Below are 21294 nucleotides of genomic sequence, written 5' to 3'. Positions count from 1 at the left end.
ACAATGTAAAAATGTGGCATTATATGATTGTGGCCAATAAAACTACCTGTATAACGAGGCATAAAATTTGCAGAAGTGCGTCAAACGTATGCGTAATGCTGGAATTAATGTGATGGTATACGTGAGAAAGATATCTAGGATTCGTACTCTTTTGGGCTTTAAAAACGCATGACTTTCCATGACCTTTGCACTGAGGTTTTCCATGATAAAGGGTTTGAATTTTACAGCGTCAAAAAGGGCAGTGTTTAACTTATTATAGGAAATTAACGCTCGCGTTGATTAAGGTATTGGAAATGAACGCGACTTAAATTAATGAGAATTGCAGGAAAAATTACTTTCCAATAAAGGAAATTAACGCGAAAGAGGAGATAATGTTTCAAAATAAGGGAAATTAACGCGACTGCCACAAAAAAAAAAAAAACAGAATTTGTTGAGACAACAGGAACAAATTTCTTTTAACACTTAGTGTAAAAATCTGAAATGCAAACAATGTTCGTGGAATTGCTCCTAAACGTTGGGGTTAATCCACAGAATCTGAGCATTTCGAGCGTTCTTCACAGTGTCCATCATACCGGGGATGTCCACTTTAATAAAACAGTGCTTTTTCCTTTCTGAAGTGTATTGAGAATTTGGTGCGAAAATAGTGGAAATTAAGCTCTTGGATATTAATGCACCACTTAATAAAAGACGCGAAAATTAACATTAACAAAATTAACGCGAATTTTTAAAATTTCGCGTCAATTTCCTATAATAAGGTATTTCTACTGAGTGAAAGTGTGTTTCTGGTTCCCTTTTGTTTAATTTTTGTCCAAAATGACTTTCCATGGCCAACAATTAAAAACCACGACTTTCCAGATTTTCCATGACCTATGCGAACCCAGTGGATATCGTATTATTGAGTCAGTGACCGTCACAGGCAGTCCCGGAACAGAGAGACCTGAGTTCTCGCAGCAGGAATCGGAACCTATTAGAAACAAGTCAGTTTCCCAAATTTATAAATCAAAGCTAACTAAAAGAAATCCGAAGTGGGAAATGGAATTGACCTGAATTCCAATGTCAAAATATCATAAACAAGCGTTGATTAAATCCAGAATAAAGCTTCAACAAGTAAAGTTCTAGAATTTTTCAAGAAAGAAAACAAATGTGAAAACAACTGTTTGATATGTTTAAGAACAATGAAACTGCGTAAAAAGGTCTGAGAGAGCCACCAACGTTTTCAAAGTTATAATAGGATTGTAAACGTAATGTAAGAGATAAATGTTCTTACCAGCTGCACAGCAAGCTGATTTACTGGAAGATGAACCCTGAGATGCACAAAGTAGGGAAAAAATAGCTTGTTATACTACATATCATCAACAGCAAATAGCTAAAGCTTTAATGTAGTTGAGCAGAAAAAATGGATTGTTATACCGAACAGCATATTAGCTAAAGCTTCAATTAAGTCGAAGAGTAGTATACTCAAAGCAAGAAAACATTATTACAGTAAAGGCCAACTAAATTTCCCTTACACTTGTTTATATACTGAATGATGAACAAAGAAGGGTAAACATGTCACCACCTTTGCATCACATGTTCCCAGCATTCCTTTCTGCCCTGGTTGTCCTTTTTCTCCTTGTGATCCTTTGTCTCCAGGAGATCCTTTCTCGCCCTCAGTAAACAGAAAAAATAATTATCAATAAAATTAATTACCATTTATAGTATTTTCAGTTGAATGTCAAAAGTAGTTGACAATTGCTTTTAATTACTTTTATTGTACTTTACTGTAATATGAGATTGGTTAAAAAATGAGCCACTTTATCAACCAATTAGAAATCAAAAAGAACCTACTTGATACACGCTCACATGTGTTTCCCTGCACTTGGCCTGCACTGTGTTAAGGTGAATTTGCTTTGAGTTCTGATCACTTTATTCTTTGTTTTGTGCACATTTTTAAATATGTTGTGATCAGTTAAAGTGGTTATTTTGGCGTTCATTCATCGTTCATCTTTCTTTACGGAAAGCCAATCTATCAATGGCACTATTGAGTCATTAGGGTTTTTACCTTAAAGTTTATAAGTAAGTATGTAAGTCCATGTAAGTAATTACCGTAAGTAAGTAAGTTTATTTAATCGCATATCACATATTGCATATGCAAATATGAGCGAAGGCCAGTGCTATTAAAACTAGGTAGCAGTCATTTAACTGGACAAACCTGGTTTTAAAGCCTGATGGTTTCATTGTTAGAACTGTGAAGTTCTTACACATGGACCATGATTGTATATTTTGGAGGAGTTGTATTCGTAAACAGCAAAAACTACATGTATTCCTGCATAGCTTTATAAGACGCAGAAAAATAATTAAACCACAGAGAGCAAAATGAACCAGAGATATACCCCTGAAAGCTACATGGCGATGAAAAATTCATATGAAACATTTAGTACCCCAAAATTTGCCTGGCCCTCCTACTTTTGCCTGGAGAGCCCAATGTTAAATAAAACAAGACATTAGCTTTATTTTTCATGGTCAAGTAAACATGAGAAATCCTTCAACCATATGTACAGGCTCTTTTGTGTACGTCCCTTTCATTTTAAAGAAAATAATAAGCTAAGTTCTTTTTTATTTGACAAAAAAAGCTAAATGTGCAACTTTATTACATGTATGTTATTTGTAATCAGCCAGTATGAACTGTAGTTCAACTCAAGCCTCTTCATTAACTAAATTATGTGGAATACTCTACCAGTATTTTCAAAATGCTTCAATAACGTTTAAAGTGCTACAACAACAAAAATTTTGCATATCCTGTTCTATTCAGATTTTGAAATAAGCAAGTGCTAAATAGGTACCATGATGCCAATTTTTATTTTCAAATTCACATGGGAATTATTTTAAAATAGTTTTTGGTTTTCGCTTACTGCCATTATTCGATTCGCAAATGGCCAGGAGTGAGGAAAAGGGGTGGACAAGCTGAAACTCCTGGAAAGCGAAGTCATATGCACAACGCTCAAAACCAACGGGGCTAATTTTCCTCTGTTTTACTTTCAAAGGAACTGGAAGGAGAAGATGACAACAAAGACACCTTACTGTAAAATTATAAAGAATTTCATCGAAGTTAAAATTTTTCTTTTAAATATTAAAGGCAAAATAAAAATGCGCTCCCATCCCTTCCTTGCAACCCCACTTCACCTTTCTCTCCCTGAAAAATGAAAAGAAAAATACATGTAATTACTAAATTATAACTATTAAAAGAACAGATGTTCTCCTAGTTACTCCTGGAACAACTGGTTGTGTTCCATTGACTGTATTCTGGAATAAGAATTAAAGTGGATAGCTGTTACATTTCTCTTATTGAGTAAATTTGGGAGGAGATTTGGGCAAACTTTCGCTGATGTATGATAATTAATTTAAAAGCCATTTTGTACTCAGTAACTCAAAAAACCTGTTATGAGGGAGTTACTGCCATCATTGCATGTATTCCTATTCTGGAGTAGGGTCAATTGAATGCACCCTAAAACACTTTCAACTGTGTTATAGCATATTGTCTTCAGGTTTGTCAATTATTGCAATCATCCCCTGTGATATTACGTGACTAGCCCAAGGAGCATCTGCACAGGGGACTAACCATATTACAATCCTGGGAACATTCTCTTGATCTTTGTCCATAATTGAGACAGAACTCAAATTAATTGAGAACCTAAAATATTCGAATGATGACTTGTGGAAAGAAGTGATTTCTTCACTCAATGCAGGATAGTAATCATAGACAAAAGTCATCTTTACATGTGCAATAAAATACAAAACAATAATGAGTACATGTACCTTAATACCAGGATTACCATCCAGTCCCCGCATCCCTACTTCACCTTTGTCTCCCTGACAAATGAGGAAAAAAGGTAAAAACTAAATTCTACTAACATCAACAAAAGCAAGAAGAAGAAAAAAACCAATTAACCTTTGCTCCAGCTCTGCCATCCTGTCCATCACGGCCATCTTTTCCTGTGTTATAAATAAGGGTCATGAAAAAATCATCAATTATTTGTACACACAAGTATGAGCTGAATGTTTCAGTCTTGAAAGGTTTAATAATTATATAATATTAAAGTGCTACAGACTGTAATTCAAAATTTTATCTTTATACCTAGTTTCCTTTTTTCCAACAGCATTCAAAAGTATTAAGGAAGAAAGTACTATACCCATGCCAAATTTTAAGTACAAGTAATTCCAATGGTAAGCTCAATTATTTCAAGCGTAATTTCCACATTCGGTTTTCCTCCATCACACAATACAAAAATGTCCGTGAACTACAAGGAGAGTTGGGCTGAGTAGAAAATTGTGATGTCATCGTATCCTTTTACTTCACTGAGAATCATCCCTAATTGTCTTGAAAACTACCTGTTACAGCGAGTTATAGCTTTTTCTGCGCGGCTAATTTTTTTACCTACTTTTGTTTTATTTGTGTGTGTAACATCTTTCATACCTTTTGCCCCCACACCTTTATAGATCATTATGTATGTAAATAGCCTTTCTGTCACTCCTTTTACCTTTTTTAAGCCAGTTTTCTTTGCATAAGTTTTCAGTGTGCGCATCATTTTCAGTTTTGTATAGTTGTGTCTCGCCGTTCTTCCCGTCTTGGTTAATTTTCTGTAGAATCACCGATAAGGTACGTTCTTGTGTTAGTCGTTCGTTTTCTATTGTTTCTCAGTTGCTTATTCCATGTCGTTTACTTGTAGTATTATTTTTAACATCTTTTATTTAATCTTTGTATTTCAAGAACCGTTCTGGTACGGATTTGTTTACCGTCGGGATGAGTTTGCAATGGTGAAGATATCAAATAAAGTGTTAAAGTAGAGCTGAGTGTAATTAGCAGCGGCTACATGGTTCTTATCGTTACGATGGATTATTAGCGGAGTTTCCCTTCCTTGCTGAATCAAGTTCCATTATGGCAGAAGGCGGGTCAGGATTTACGCGGCGAACGTCGAGTTGCGCGTTGTTGGATGAGGGTCAGATTAATCAACTTAGACGATCGTTATCAGCCTACAGAGGTCACTTAACGAGGTCATACAAAGAATTGGAGTGGTTGTTTTCGAATAGTGGAAGTCTTGTGGAAGTTTTAGACAAGAAATGTACGCTGGACGGTTTATTTATGAGGTATAACGCGAAGGCAAAAGATTTGTTACAGTTATTGACAGTTTCAGACGAACACGAACGGGCGTTGCAAGATCATATGCGTGAAATAGAAACGAATGGCCTTTTTGACGAGGAATTTGCTCGGTGGTTTAGTCAGTCGTGCGAATCGGCAACTTCACGTCCCGAATTGGATCCCGCTCCGCGCGAGGGCCCACGCGTGGTTCCTCGTGACAGTGTGTTCGTGGGAAATCAGCCACACCCTTCTTCGTGCGAGAGTCCTCGCGAGGGATACTCACGCGAGGGTATCCCACGCCCTTCTCTCGAGATCCCTCGAGATGCAGCACCACAGAGTTCACGCGATATTCCGCATGATACGTTTCCAGATGACGATTCAGTTTGGGTTACCCGTTCTTTCACCGGGGATTCACGTGGTAGCTCGAGAGTTAGCAAAGCTTCGCAGTCGTCCAAGGTAAAGCTTGCGAAGGCCAGACTTCAAGTGAAGAAAGTTGAAGAGGAACTGGGGCTCCTAAGTCGTCTGCAACAGTTAGAGCACGAGAGGCAGCGTCTAGACAAGGAAAAGGAGCTGTTTAAGGCCAGATTTGAGGCTGACCAGGCACAGATCGAGGTGGAGTTTTGCAGTGATTCCGAGCGCGTATTTGAGTCCTTTAATCAATTGCCAAAACAGACGCCTGATGAAGCCATTGGAAAATATCTTCAGTCTTGTGAAAGGGATCCTGGACAAGCTCATGAATTCTCGTCTGGTTTTCTGCCTAAGTCACGCGAGCTACCAGCAGTCGTACCAAATAAAGGGTCCAGAGATCATAAGAAAAACGAAGCAGTTATTGAAGCCTCAGACCTTCAGCGCCTTTTGAGCCAACAGCAGGAAAAAACAGTCCGCTACTTGTCCTCTGGCCTCGAAAGGCTCGAAATGCCGAAAAGAGAAGTTATCCCCTTTGATGGCGATCCTAGGAAGTATCCCCGATTTATAAAGAGCTTTGAAATCAATGTGGAACGTAGAGTTAACACGGACGATGAAAGACTGTCCTACCTGATCCAGTTTTGCTCAGGTGTCGCAAAAGATGCCATCGAGAACTGGGTTATCTTGCCTCCTGGGCAAGGTTACCGCGAAGCAAAAGATATCTTGCAGAAGAATTTCGGTCAGAAACACATCATTGTGCGTGCGTTTATTGAAAGAGTTGTTATGGGACCTCAAATCCGAGCGTCGGACGCCGAGAAGCTGTCGCAGCTAGCGAGAGACATGAGAAATTGCGTTATGAGCTCTGAGCATATGCGATACAAAGCAGATATAAATTCGATGGATACTCTCAGAAAGGTTGTAATGCGCCTGCCACCTCACATCCAGGCGAAGTGGGCAGAAGTGTCAAGCAAGTTGATTGAAGCTGATATCGAACCTGAGTTCTCTCACCTAACAAATTTCGTGGAAAAGAGAGCCGCTGTAGCCAATACTGCCTTCGGAAAATTGGTTGGTACTAGACCGAATGAAGACAAAGGGATTACACAAAGAGCAAGAAGAAAATCAGACGATGCCCCTGCGGTGAAAGTAACAACTCTCGCGACTCAAGGTTCAAATGGTACCTCGTCTATCCCGAGTCCACAGAAAGCTCTTGGCTCGAAGCAGCATGCAAACAAGCAAGCTCCTGTGACTACGTGTTTGTTCTGCAATGGTAATCATGATCTCGAGAGATGCTTCAAATTTAGAGACAAATCCTATGAAGAACGTAGAAAGTTTGTGTTGGACAAAAGATTATGCATCAACTGCCTGAGAAGCAACCACTTTGTAAGGCGCTGCAGGCAATTTAGGGCTTGCCTCTTCAGTGGATGTGGGAAACGTCACCACTCGTTGCTGCATCCTCCTGGCGACAGAGTCCTTGAAGAAACAAACCAACCCGCTGACAGGGCCACAGTGGATACCCCTGAGAAGGTAAACGTTGACAGAGCTAGTGATGAAGGCCAGTGTGCAGCCATTGGTACCGGAAAACCTCGTGTGAGCCTGCGTATAGTTCCCGTGAGAGTCAGTGGTGCGGATGGCGGTCCCGAGGTAGAGACATACGCTTTCCTAGATGATGGCTCGGATATCACTCTCTGCTCCAATAGTTTGGCAGAAACCCTGGGCTTGTCAGGGAAACCTATGACGTTCTCTCTTACAACCGTAAACGAGAAAGACCGATCCAGAAGCGGTTTTGAGGTGGAATTGAACGTCAAGGCTCTCAAGTCAGATGACAGTATACATTTGAACAAAGCGTGGACAGTGGACCATCTCCCGGTTTCAAGACGGAGCATACCAACCGATGAAGATGTTCGAGGATGGTCTCATTTACACGGCATTGAGTTTCCAAAGCTTGAAGACCAAAAGGTGGAGATCCTGATCGGTAATGACAACCCTGAAGCCCATTGGGTATTTGAACAAAGATGCGGTAAAAGAAAGCAGCCTTATGCAGCCCGTACGCTACTTGGATGGACACTCATTGGTCCTTTACAACATAGCAAGAGTTCAGAAGTGCATGTCAACTTTATTAGTGGCGGCCCGGAGATGATCTCCAGCCAGCTTAAGAGGTTATATGACGCAGACTTCAATGAGTCCTTATCTAGTGTGAAGCAAGCCATGTCAATTGAAGACCAACGAGCCCTGGCCATTCAGGAGAGTTCCGCCTGCCTTAGAAATGGTCACTATCAGTTACCTCTCCCATGGCGCTTCAAGTCTCCTTGCCTACCGAATAACCGAGATGTCGCTGTACGAAGAATGAGGTTCCTAGAAAGACGTTTCCAAAAGGACGCCCCCCTTTTTGAGAAGTACAGATCGACTGTTGAAGACTACATCTCAAGGGGCCACACCAGGAGAGTTCCCGAAGACCAAGTCTACGTTGATGACAAACCACTGTGGTACTTGCCTCATCATCCAGTTTTTCATCCCCAAAAACCTGGGAAAGTAAGAGTTGTTTTCGATTGCGCAGCAAGGTTCCGTGATACTTCTTTTGAACGATCAACTCCTCCAAGGTCCGGATCTTACGAATAATCTCGCAGGTGTTCTACTCAGATTCCGGCAAGAACCCATAGCACTAATGTCGGACATAGAGGGGATGTTCCACCAGGTACTTGTGGCACCGGACGACTGTCATGCCCTGCGGTTTCTTTGGTGGGAAGATGGCAATCCTTCAAACAACCTTGTTGATCATCAGATGTTAGTACATCTATTTGGCGCCAAATCATCGCCATGTTGTGCCAGTTTCGCCCTCAGGAAAACGGCACGTGATAATCAAAGTGAATTTGACGTCCAGACAGTTGACACAGTTTATCGCAACTTCTACGTCGATGATTGCTTGAAGTCGGTGTTCTCAGTTCCTGATGCGAAAAGATTGGTGCACCAATTGACGGACTTGCTTTCCAAAGGCGGGTTTCATCTTACAAAGTGGATAAGCAATTGCCGTGAAGTTCTTGAGTTTATACCGGCTTCAGAGCGGGCACCGTCTGTGATGACTCTAGATTTTGAAGATTGATCGAGCCTTGGGAACCCAGTGGAATGTCGAGAAGGACACATTAAGCTTCCGTGTCTCCGAGAAAGAAGTCGCTGATACTAGAAGGGGGATATTGTCCTTGGTTTCTGGTGTGTACGATCCGCTAGAATTCGCAGCCCCTCTTGTATTGCCGGCCAAGATGATCTTTCAAGAACTGTGCAAGCAAGACTTCGGCTGGGACAATCAAATTCCTGATGAGAAGCTAACGGAGTGGCGTGGTTGGGTTGATAATCTTCCAAAACTGAAGCTTGTTAGCTGGCCACGTTGTATGAAGCCTCGAGGGTTTGGCAACCTCCTTAATGTTCAACTGCACCACTTAGGCGATGCATCGGAGAAAGGATACAGTGCAGCATCGTATATCCGGTTTGTAGATGTTTCAGGTCATATTCACAGTGGATTACTCCTTGGAAAGGCACGGGTAGCACCCTTGAAAACTATCACAATTCCTCGAATGGAGCTGACTGCTGCAACCGTAGCTGTGAAATTGCATAAGTTCCTCGAAGACGAGCTTGACCTTCAAGTTCACAAAACTGTGTTCTGGACAGACTCTACTATAGTCCTTCAGTACATCCGTAACGAGGCAAGGAGGTTCCAGACGTTTGTGGCTAACAGATTGTCGATAATTCACGATGCGTCCTCACCATGTCAGTGGCGGTACGTGGACTCGCAGTCCAATCCTGCAGACTACGCTTCCCGTGGTTTGTCAATTCTAGAGACAGAGAAGTTTGAAAGTTGGCTTAATGGTCCAGCCTTCCTCCGCAGACATGAGAGTGAATGGCCACAATCCCCTTTCCAGATACTTGATTGTTGTGAAGAGGATCCAGAATTGAAAAGGAAAAAGCCACAAATCCACTTAGTATTAAGAGAAGACATCCTCGAGCGCGTACTTCGGACACACTCCTCCTTTAACAAGCTTCAGGCATCCGTCGCCTGGTTGTTACGTTTCCGAGAATACCTTCAGTCACGTGTGTCCAAGAAAGCACCACGAGTGGGCAATTTGACGGTTGGAGAAATCTCCCGTGCGACAAGAGAAATAGTTCAAGCCATTCAAGCCCAATCTTTCCCGAAAGAGTTAGAAATTCTGTCCAAGGAGCGTTCAGCAAGTTCTCTAGATTCAAGCCTCTCACGTCCATCCAGAAAGAGATTCGCATGCGTGGGTTACCTCAGTCCTCTACGTAAGCTGAGTCCGTTCATCCATAATGGTATCATATGCGTCGGAGGACGTCTTGAAAGGGCACCTATTAGTTTCGACGCCAAACACCCAATGATTCTGCCTGGCAAGAATTACGTCACCGACCTAATTGTTAAAGAGTATCACGAAGCAGAAGGCCATGTGGGTGCAAACCAAGTCCTCTCCAGCATTAGACGAAAATTTTGGATTCTTCAGGGACATTCAGCTGTTCGTCGTGTTGTTGGGAAGTGTTTGAAGTGTCGTCAATGGAATGCTCCTCCATGCCAGCAAGTAATGGCACCTCTTCCCAGAGCAAGGGTAACCCCACAGTCGCCTCCGTTCTCTTCAGTGGGAGTGGATTACTTCGGCCCAATTCTTGTCAAGTTAAAACGAAGTCATGTGAAGAGATACGGGTGTCTGTTCACGTGTTTAGCTGTCCGAGCAGTACATATCGAGATTGCGCACGACCTTACCAGCGATTCCTTTATACAAACGTTCTCTAGATTCGTCAGCAGACGCGGTTCACCAGTTGAAGTCTTTAGTGACAATGGAACCAACTTCAGAGGAGCAGAAGTAGAAATTAAGACCGCCTTGGAGAAATGGAACATCGACCGAATCGACAATTGTCTCAGAAGACGAGGCGTTACTTGGCACTTCAATCCACCGTTAGCAAGTCATGCTGGCGGAGTCTGGGAAAGAATAATCCGTTCCATACGCAAGATTTTCCGCTCACTCTTAGGCGTTCAACTGGTCGATGACGAGACTCTCCTTACTTTCATGGCAGAAGTTGAGAAGATCCTTAACGATCGCCCTCTCACGCCACCGTCTAGTGACCCGCAGGACCTCGAACCCTTGACCCCAAGCAAGTTGCTATTGCTTCGTCCAAATGTCTGTCAGTCTCCAACAGAAACCAGTGATGTCGTGTCTTATGCGTCTAAGCGTTGGAAGCAAGCACATTATTTAGCTGATGTGTTTTGGAAGCGTTGGATACGCGAATACATACCGGCTCTTCAGCTAAAACAGAAATGGCTCCGTCCACGCCCAAGCTTGGCTGTTGGTGACTTGGTTCTAGTCGTTGACGAAGCTTCGCCTCGCGGTTTTTGGCCGAAGGGTATTGTTCAAGAAGTATTTCCTGACAAGCACGGTTTCGTGAGACAGGTCTTGGTCAGGACGGCCTCCTCGGTTCTACGACGCGACGTGCGGAAACTTTGCCTTTTAGAGGGGGCTTTATTTGAAAGAGACTAACCTGGACAGTGATGTTAAATAACTGAACTCAGACATTATGAACACCTTAGTTTTTTTGGAAAGGCTTTCTTATATGCACCTTTCGGGGGCCGGTGTGTTACAGCGAGTTATAGCTTTTTCTGCGCGGCTAATTTTTTACCTACTTTTGTTTTATTTGTGTGTGTTACATCTTTCATACCTTTCGCCCCCACACCTTTATAGATCATTATGTATGTAAATAGCCTTTCTGTCACTCCTTTTACCCTTTTTAAGCCAGTTTTCTTTGCATAAGTTTTCAGTGTGCGCATCATTTTCAGTTTTGTATAGTTGTGTCTCGCCGTTCTTCCCGTCTTGGTTAATTTTCTGTAGAATCACCGATAAGGTACGTTCTTGTGTTAGTCGTTCGTTTTCTATTGTTTCTCAGTTGCTTATTCCATGTCGTTTACTTGTAGTATTATTTTTAACATCTTTTATTTAATCTTTGTATTTCAAGAACCGTCCTGGTACGGATTTGTTTACCGTCGGGATGAGTTTGCAATGGTGAAGATATCAAATAAAGTGTTAAAGTAGAGCTGAGTGTAATTAGCAGCGGCTACACTACCACTCTCGATCGTTAGAACTGAAATGAGAGCCATATTCGATTACAGTAAGGGAAGAATTTGAGCATTTCATCTGCTTTTTCTCACTTTTTGGATGTCGCCAAGATGATAAGATGACGTCATGAGAGGGAAGCCACTACACAAAATTTCTCTGCTTAAGTAGTTCGCTGTTTGAGTAATGGCGGACACATTTTATATACTTTCGGGTAGCCTATTTAAGGGTATACTTATGTCAGGTTGATAGAATAATATCTTTTCTTACGGTTTAAGGTTATGAATAATATACCAGCTGAAGCCCAAAATTCTTGTTTAATAAATTTTTCGATTTTCATGGAAGTAGCTCCTAAAATAATAGTTATTGAGTGACCTAAATGTATATTGGGACGCATGTGGTTGCTGACAGTCTGTCTGTCAGTTCCCAGATTGTCTAAATACATGTAGTTAATAACACTTTGGCTCAATGACTTTTCAGCAACTCCAGCTTATCTCTGACAGTAAACAAGTTATTCACGCATATAAACTATTTCAGATGTCCCAGTGGCACAGAACCCAAACAATGATACAAACTTATTTGTTTTTTTTTTTTTTTTTAATGATTGCAGGTCACATGCAGTGGCACTATTAGCCAGTAAATGGATACATGTTACCAATGTAGATGAAAAAAATCTGGCCAGAATTCAGGCCTCGCTATAATAATTATTATTGTAGCGAGGCCTGAATTTTGGCCAGATTTTTTCATCTATAAATTACTGAACATCCCCATCAACATTCAATTTTTACTTTAATTTATTAATTTCTATTATTTAAATGTAACACTAAAAGGTGGTTGTACATGTACAGTAAGAGAGTTTACCAAGATTAGTTATATTAAATAGCTCTATGTTAAGTTAACAGCCAACTTCGACAGCCTTTCAACATATCCACTGAACTAGCCATGTGATGTAAAGTTCTTATTAACTTGTTTGCAAATACCCCCCCCCCCCTCCCATGTATTTTAAACTTCATTGTACACAGTAACAGACGCCTCTGAAAATCTGGCCAACCTGAATGCTTGTAACACACAAGGTAAGATGGAAGGGAAATAATTATATTATATTGAGTTTGTGCCAACAATGATCAGTTATAATGTGCTAAATATCCCACAATGATTGAAACAAGAACAATAAAATATAATACACATTAAAATGAAAATTTAGGGCCTCTCATTATTAAAGTACTGTAGTATTTGAAGAGAAAAAATACATTGAATTCTGGAAAAAATTTGACTACAAAAAAAATTCACCATTCACTCCATCGCGTCCATCTTTCCCTGTGAAAGTAAAACAAAAAAAAAATCAAATTGATATTGACACCCACATAAGCTGATTAGAAACTTGCATTGTTTTATAGCTGGGCATACTATTTAAAACTATTAATGTTGAAAAGTTCCAAGTTCTTATCATTATTTTATTAAAATTTCTCAGCTTGCATGTGTCCATGGTCTGAGTTACTTGAGATAAAGAAAACAATGAAAGAGTTTATAAAATTACATATTCATACAGTCAACAACTCATAATTTAAATCATTCACAGAATTGAAAAAGGTTCAAGTCATCAATAATAATGATAAGTTAACATCAAGAGTTGAGAATTCTAATCAAATTCAATCATAGAAAAGTTAAGTGAAAATGGAACAATACCGTATTGCTAAATTACAGGTATAAATCAGAATGTAAAATAATGTAATGTGAAACAAAACAATGTCAATTAGCAGCAGGAGAAGACCTGAGGCAGTGCAAACTTTGCAGGTAAACTTCAAAGACATGCAAGCAGGGTTCAAGTTATTGAGGGTAACATTATATTAAAGAAAATGACCTGAAGGGCAACGAAAATTGCTTTGAGTAAGTGGAAGATTCAAGTTATCGAGGGGTTGAGCTACCAAGGGTAAAATTATAGTCAATGTACATGAGCTGTAAGACGGAAATCCAGGGGAAATCGATTTTGGTTCAAGTTAGTCGAGGTTTGAGTTACAAAGAGTACTGCCACTGTAAAAGGTGCCATTTATTTAACCAATAGTTAGCTGTGCAGCACTATATTATTCTAAACAAAAAAATTCCTGAAACATTTAATAAGGCTCAGGTTACATACAGCTGTAAATGCAGCCTAAATTAAGTATATTATGTTTAATAACACTTTTTTTGAAGTTATTGAACACACACCATTTTGTCCATCTTTTCCATCCTTCCCTGCAAAAAATTAAAGGAAATATTATTCACAGTAAAAGACAGATGAAAACTACAGAACATATCAAAGGGTAAAACACTGTCACACTTGGGATCTATACGTTAAGTAAAGCTGGTTCTTAGAAATCAATTTTAATCCACAGACACAATTCATGCCACTGTTTGCAACAATTCATGAGCTGAATTAATGGACATCAAAAGATGATTTATTTTACTAGTATTTAAACAAAATTTTCTAAATTAAAATCCTTGGTATATACATGCAGCAAGCAAATACAGTGAACTCTCTCGTCTGGACCACCCTTGGGGCATGACAAAGTGGTTTCAGCTTACGGGAGGTGGTCGCTTACGGGAAAGGTCAACAAAATAAGCCTAATACTGACTGATTAATTACTTGGCTAATGCATAAAAATATTACCTTAGCAACTAACATTAGGCAATAGAAACTAATTTATTTGATTTTTTTTACATCTATTCATTCTTCTGATGAGACTTTGTATGACATTTTGGAACAGACCACTGTAACAATTCCCGTTTCCCTACAGATCTAATTATAGCCATCTTCTTTGTCTGTAAACTGTTATTATCTGTCAGCAGTCTGGGGTAGCATCATTAAAAACTGAAGGTTTGTCACTTCTGGGTAATGATTTACTTACGATCATGCGTGTTAGGTGGTCGCTTACCAGATACAGAAAATAAAAGAATATGTGTAATTTCTGGCCTAAAAAGTGGTCGCGGTCCCTTAAGAAATTTGAGTGGTGGTTGCGTACAAGAAAGCTTTTGAAACAGTGTTTAACTGAGAAACAAAATGATTGTTTACAAAGTGGTTGCTTACATCAGGTGGTCGTTTACGAGAAGTGGTCGCCATGAGAGAGTTTACTGTACATTGTACCTTTTTGACCAAAACATCTAAAAAAGGGGAAAATTAAAACACTGGAGCTCATAATAGTTGGGAAGAAGAAAGAGAACAGGATCAGCAATAAAAGCCTTAAGGTATAAAGAGGGTGGAAAGTCTAGAAAGGGCTGGTGAAATTAGTTTCTCCAAAAATACAGTTTACTGTTCTAAACAAAATTGTGGTCAATTTATTTTGCGGATATCACAATCTTGAGTTTTCGCAAAGCCACCTCAAAGTCTGGATTTCTTTTACATGTACAAGACTGAGAACAAAACAGAATTGTAAGTTCTGCTGTCTAAATATTAAATACCATTTGCCATTTGTAAAGAAGGTGAGGAGAAGGAAAATAGAAAGAATGGTGTCAAAAACACAGTTCACAAGATATAAAACCATCACATCCTTAAATTCTGTCATGAACAAATGTCTTAATTCAGCCAAACTGCAGGGAGAATTCCAACAAAGCTAATGTTAAAGGCCGATTGTACGCCGCAATTTGAATTTGGTGTAACGCGAAATTACTGAAATCCTGAATAATACTCAAGAACCTTTCAAAGCAATCCTATATATATACTTTTAGTTCACGTATTGTAAATGCATTCCCTGTTTATCCAGGCATATTTTTTACGGTGCTTTTGTATATACTCTGTTTATTTTGGTAATTTTTGCTATTTAAAGTCAAAATATTTTAGCCGCTCCATTTTCCCTACTTCATTTACACCCTTTTTTAATTCGTCAAACACAAACTATGACATTGTGTCCCCCAACCCCCCCCCCCCCCCCCACCCAAAAAAAAAATAACTGAGAACTTAGTCACTGCCTAAGATTAACAAATTCTGTCATTTTTATACAGAACAATGTTCTGAGTCGCTTTGCAGCTAAGAGAGTTTGCCACAAAGCTGAGGCACAAAAGTAAAATATTGGTCCTATATGAAGACGTGGATGGCAAATGGAGAAAAAAAGAGGATGGACTTGGGGATCAAATGGTCAACAGTGACTTGTAAACAACAGATCGAGAGGAATTGATTGGTCACTCAGCATAATAGCAATATAAAGATTTTCAATTTACTTACCATCTTTACAGCCACAGGCTTGAGAAACAGCTTCACAGCTTTTTGACTTGCTTGTGGGTACATTAGTCTATAATTTAGAAACATAAAAGACTGGCCATGTACACGTATGCCACCCAAATGATGGATAAGATTCTGTCATTATGATTATAAGTTTACTTTGTTTGCAATTCAAGTGAATGATGGCATTGTAAGGCAATGCGATATTCTCTCACTTAAAACATAACGAAATTCCAAACCGACTAGAACGAAAATAATCAATTCCTCATGCAGTGGTGAAGACAAAAATTCGCAGAGTCCTACATAGTCCTTACTTGGCGCAAGAAATCCCGCTCTGAGTATAATTATCAACCAACAATCTTTGACCACGCAGCCCCTAATCCTCGCTAAAAATCGCTGGAATTATACTTGTATTCTGAAGATCAAATTCTTTTCTCTTACGAACATTAATCAAAGGTAAGTTTCTTCAAAACCTTTGCAGCACAAATTCTTAGCCAGGCGTTTCTACAATGCGTGGAGACTGGACAGCGAATTTTGTTGGAGGGGACGCAAAGTGCTACCCTGCCCAGGGGACTGGATAGCTAAAAGAATACTATAAATTCGGCGTATGAGTTGGTTTCCTAAATTCTGGATAAATCAGTTTTTCCCAAGTTTTGCTTTTTTAAATTGAATATACCCTTCTAGAAATAGTTCCACCTTTTAGTTTAAAGTGCGACAGCGCCAAAATTTAGAGGCGAGTTTTTAATTCACGATGATAATTTTTTTTTGAAAACAAAAAGTGCGAGAAACCACTTCACTGACTACTTCCAAAATTGTTAGCTACATATATGCAACTCATTTCTCAGGCGTTACCTGATTTGCAGACTTTCTCTGCGTTTTTCCGAAAGAACCAGCCAAGAAAACGCCTAACGCCAACACGAAGAAAAAGCGAAACATTTTGATCCTCTCTCCTCAGAAGTCAACTGGTAATATTCAACGTGTAGCTCAGTAAAAAAGACTTCCGCTCTTTGGTTTATTTGACTGATGAACGCGAAAATTCAAGTTGTTGTTTATGATGTTTACATCAACAATTAAGGAGGGTGGGTGGAGTGGGAGGGTGGAGAGAAGGGGGGCGACCTGGGGGTGACTCTAAGTGATTTCAATAGTGAAGTACGTAATGCAATCTTCTTTGATTCTTTGTATTTTACACCTGAACGGCCAAATACATAACCCTTTTACTTCTGATCAATGTCAACCATAAATTATACTATTTCAGCTTAGAAACCGTGACCTCGAATAAGAAAACGCTTTGTCCAGTGTGATGATCTGTCATTTTTTTTTTTTTTTTACACCTTTGTACGGGGAAGGGGGTGGGGTGGGGAGGGAGCAAGCATGTCAAATTAACAATGTTTCAGGAAAACGAAGTCAAAAAATTGTAGATTAAGATGAATCGTAAAGAAAAATTCGTTGAAGTGAAAGTTAAGACACAAGACCGATTGCTCAGGAAGAATTCAAGAGATATGATCGATACAGATGTGGCAAAAAGGCTGCCTGACTATTACATTAATTTTGTCGTGGATTTTTGTCCTGCAGAGTGCAATATCAACAACGCAACTAAATCGTTCACAGAACTTCACCCCAAGAATTTAGTTGGCTTCTCTGAGCCTTGGTTTTAATTTTGTGGCGGGTGACACAATTTCAAGAGCTGGGAAAAACTGCTGAAAATTTCTTGCGTTATTAATTAATTGCGCTTCTTAGACTGTGAACATTTCTTATGCCGCTCGTTCTTTTAGTTTCAATCACAGGGGATCGACGACTGAAAGTGACTTGAAAAAATCGGCTTAAGAAAAAGTAGAGGACAAGATTTTGAGACAATGCCAGAGTAAACTTTGTTGTTTAATTTATGAATCGGAACTGTTCTTCATAAGAGATCAATATAACGCTCAAACTCGACAAACAAACAGTCTGACTTGTTCCGCTCAAAAAGGTTTGTTAATTGGTTCTGAAAATTTTATTGATAATTAACCTGATGTTACTAAATTGTGGAACGGGGAACGGGGAACGGGGAACGAGGAACGGGAAATGGGAAATGCGAAATTGGAAATTGAAATGGGAAAATAAAAATGGGAAATTATTATTATTATTATTATTATTATTATTATTATTATTATTATTATTATTATTATTTTTATTGGATTAATTGTTTATAATGCGGAAAAGATATTTTTCAGTGGCGATTTAATCGATATCCACGCTTTTTTTTTAAACGAAAGGAATAATTTGATGATAACGGGAAAAGTTACCTTCCCTTGTTTCGTCATTTAACTATCTGAAGCTAAGCAAGTAACGAAAATAATTTCATAGATATTGTCAATCAAAATTCAGAGGTGGGAATAATTTTGGTTACCATCAAAAATCGGGGCCTCGGTCGGGCGTCACACTCTAAGGACGAGATTGCTTGCAGAAAACCAATGGAAGTTCATGAGTTGGTTGCATCACGCGCAACCAATATTTATGCAAATTCACTTGTAAATAGTAACAATAAATGCTTTGTTTATAGTGGAAATGCACTTAGCTATCCAAAGCTAGTTTACAGGCATTCCACTCAGAAATTAGTCAGAAATTAGTCACTCACAAATCAGAAATTAGAAATTAGTCACTCAGGAATCAGCTGCTTCTACTGGTTGCGAAAGTAAAATGATTTGTCAATTATATTTGATTTTTCAGTTTCGCTGCAACCACTAACTTGGAAAGTGAGGAAAGTGCATTGAGTCTGATCACAGTTTATCTATAATAAATAATAAATATAAAACAGAAATATTTTCATATGCGCGTAACAACAATAAGATCAAATTAATAAATCGGTTTAAAGCTATCATAAAAATGTATAAGTAAATTAATTAAAAGCTATCTTAAAAAAGTATGTTTTGAGAGCTTATTTAAAAGATGTGAGGATCTGAATGGTCCTGATCTCCGTCGGAAGACTTTTCCATAGTTTCGGAGCAGCCGACTGAAAGGCTCGGTCACCAAGCGTAGGTAGGCACCGCGCTTTGGCTGGTACCAACAGAGTTGCATTCCTGGACCTACTAACCAAACCTTTATTACTTACGAACAATACCATGACAGTTTTTTACAATGGGTTGCCAACTATGGGTTCATTTGTTTGTTTGTTGAGCGGTGATTTGGATTCTGAAAAATTCAAGCATTTGAAGGAATGACTTCTTTGAAACTCCCAATTTATTAATGTGCAAATGAACATGAAATAACTCTTTAATTAAATTATGTCAAGAAATGTATGAGCTATCACCAGTTGATGAAACGAATATAATTTGGTGGTGTTATGTGTCAAAACAAACTTTAATTATTACTATTTTTAACTCGTCTACACTAAATAATAAACACTGGTTCGGAAAAAGAAGCATCAAAACTTTTAAACTGTCATCTCTCAAGGTGGTGGCGGTCGCCTACGAGAGGTGGTCGCCTACGACAGCGTCCAACTATAGTGATTTGACTGAGGAAATTTTGGTGTCGCTAAAGAGTACAGACAGCCAAATTAGCTAAATATAAGAGAACCGTTGAATTATAAAGAATTGTATGGGAATGCAACGGCCAAAGCCAACAAGAAGAACGAGCGTAACATTTTCACAAAGGAACTCGCAGATGAAAGAAAAGAAAAGGTTGTGTAAAGTTAAAAAAGTGTTGCTCTTAACCTTTATTTGTGTAAAGTTAAAAGTTAAAAGTTGAGTCGTTGACGATGGCGGTAGCATCGAAAACAGCTCCGCACTAAAACAACCTTTTACGGCCTTAAAACATGGTTATTTAAGAAGTCTCTCGTAAAAAACTGAGATACACAAATGCCAAAGCAAGCTGAAGAGCGAAACGAAGGAGGTGCAAGACCTGCAACCAAACGCACCCGACAAGGAAGTTCTCAAACCGGCGACGAAGATGACTCCACCATTTTGGACAGGCTTGTCGTTATCGAGGAGAAATTAACCACACTACTTCAATTAGTTCCAGAACTCGAAAATTACAAATGCCGTCTCAACAACCTTGAAGAAGAAAATAAGAGATTGCAAGAAAGTCTAGAATACCTTCATGCCGAGAATGAAGACATGAAGGAGAAGGTTGACACTTTAATTTCAAAGGAAGAAACATCCCACATCGAACAAGAACGCCTACGTGTGAAACGTGATGAGCTTTACCGTCGACACATCAAACTTGAATCTCATAGCAGAAGGGATAATATTAAATTTTTCAGCGTCAAAGAGAACAGTCATGAATCTAACGATGATACGGAGGAAGTATTAAAAAAATTTTTTGAGGTCTACACTGAAAATTCCACCAAGCGACGAGGCGCAAATTACCTTTGAAAGAGTCCATAGAATCAACACAAGGGTATCCGACAACAAGAAACCGCGCCCTATTATCGCAAAGGTTTCCCAATATCAGGATAAAAACTTCATCAAGTCGTTTATTAAAAACCTCCCAAAGGGCTCAAAATACGGAATAAGCGACGACTATCCCAAAGAAATCGACGAGATAAGGAAGAAGCTTTATCCGGTGCTCAACACAGCGAAGAAAGCGAAGAAATCAGCCTATTTCAACGTTGACAAACTCATCATTGATAATCAAATTTATCGCGGATCAGAGACATCTAATTTACCTCTCTACGGACGCATAATGAGCAGTTGAATAGTCAATTCTGGCATATATATTTTGAACAATCGCAATTTAGAATATGAATTATTACCCATGACCTGCTGGCCATTTCCAATTGTGGTTTGATTGACGCTCAAACCCCGTCCATATTACCGTACAAATTCTAGGTAAGTTCGTTTCAATATTTTTTGTATTCAACATGTTATGTCATGCATCGTGTAGTCGTATCTCTGTACAAAAATCAATGTGTAGTGAAAATCTCTGGTTAAAAATCCAACACTTTAAACTTGATTTTTCACGAGGAAACTGCAAAATTTGGCACAGGAAGTTTAAATGGCTAATTACAAATTATTAACACTGAACGTGAGAGGGCTAAACAAATCAAGAAAAAGAAGGCAATTGTCTCGCTGGCTCCATCAACAACAGTCGGATATAATCTTTTTGCAAGAAACTTATTCATCGTTTCAAACTATAAAAATGTGGGAAGCAGAATGGGGGGGGGGGGGGGCAAAATAGTCTCTAGTCATGGTTCCACCCATAACAGAGGGGTTATGATTCTTTTCAAACCACGCCTTGACGTCTCCTTTGAAAAAATTATTCCAGACAAGCATGGCAGGTATTTAGTCGCTGAAGTCACTGTTGATGGTAAGAAAATTGTTCGCATGAATATTTACGCTCCAAACGAACCAAAGTATCGCGCCCAATTCTTTAGGGAAATATCTAATTCTTATCTAAAAATGTACGCAAATGAAGATATTGTTTTGGCAGGTGATACAAACTGCGCAATTAACAGCATGGACAAACGCGGCGGCAAACTTGTTGATGAAACGCAAGAGGCCGTT

General features: G+C 39.2%; 2 protein-coding genes across 2 annotated transcripts in view; one reads left to right on the top strand and one right to left on the bottom strand.

The window, feature by feature from the left end:
* LOC146462342 (uncharacterized) overlaps positions 1-21294 on the bottom strand; it is a 52719-nt gene that overhangs the window by 1602 nt on the left and 29823 nt on the right. Inside the window, exons 5-6 of the mRNA XM_085085887.1 lie at positions 1559-1648; positions 1268-1304 (exon numbers count right to left, since the gene is read on the bottom strand). Coding sequence (XP_084942013.1) covers positions 1268-1304; positions 1559-1648 — 127 coding nt within the window. The remainder of the gene's footprint in view (positions 1-1267; positions 1305-1558; positions 1649-21294) is intronic.
* LOC146462343 (uncharacterized) lies at positions 6032-8137 on the top strand. The gene has a single exon (XM_085085814.1). The coding sequence runs from the start codon at positions 6032-6034 to the stop codon at positions 8135-8137; it is 2106 nt and encodes a 701-aa protein (XP_084941940.1).

This window comes from Pavona decussata, unplaced genomic scaffold, assembly GCF_977016875.1.
Source record: "Pavona decussata unplaced genomic scaffold, jaPavDecu1.1 SCAFFOLD_190, whole genome shotgun sequence".
Taxonomy (NCBI): domain Eukaryota; kingdom Metazoa; phylum Cnidaria; class Anthozoa; order Scleractinia; family Agariciidae; genus Pavona; species Pavona decussata.
Note: the sequence above shows the minus strand (reverse complement) of the source record. Positions and strands in the feature narration are given on the sequence as shown.

What these genes read in the sequence shown, in the direction of transcription:
- LOC146462343 (XM_085085814.1), top strand. Translation starts at nt 6,032, where the DNA reads ATGCCGAAAAGAGAAGTTATCCCCTTTGATGGCGATCCTAGGAAGTAT.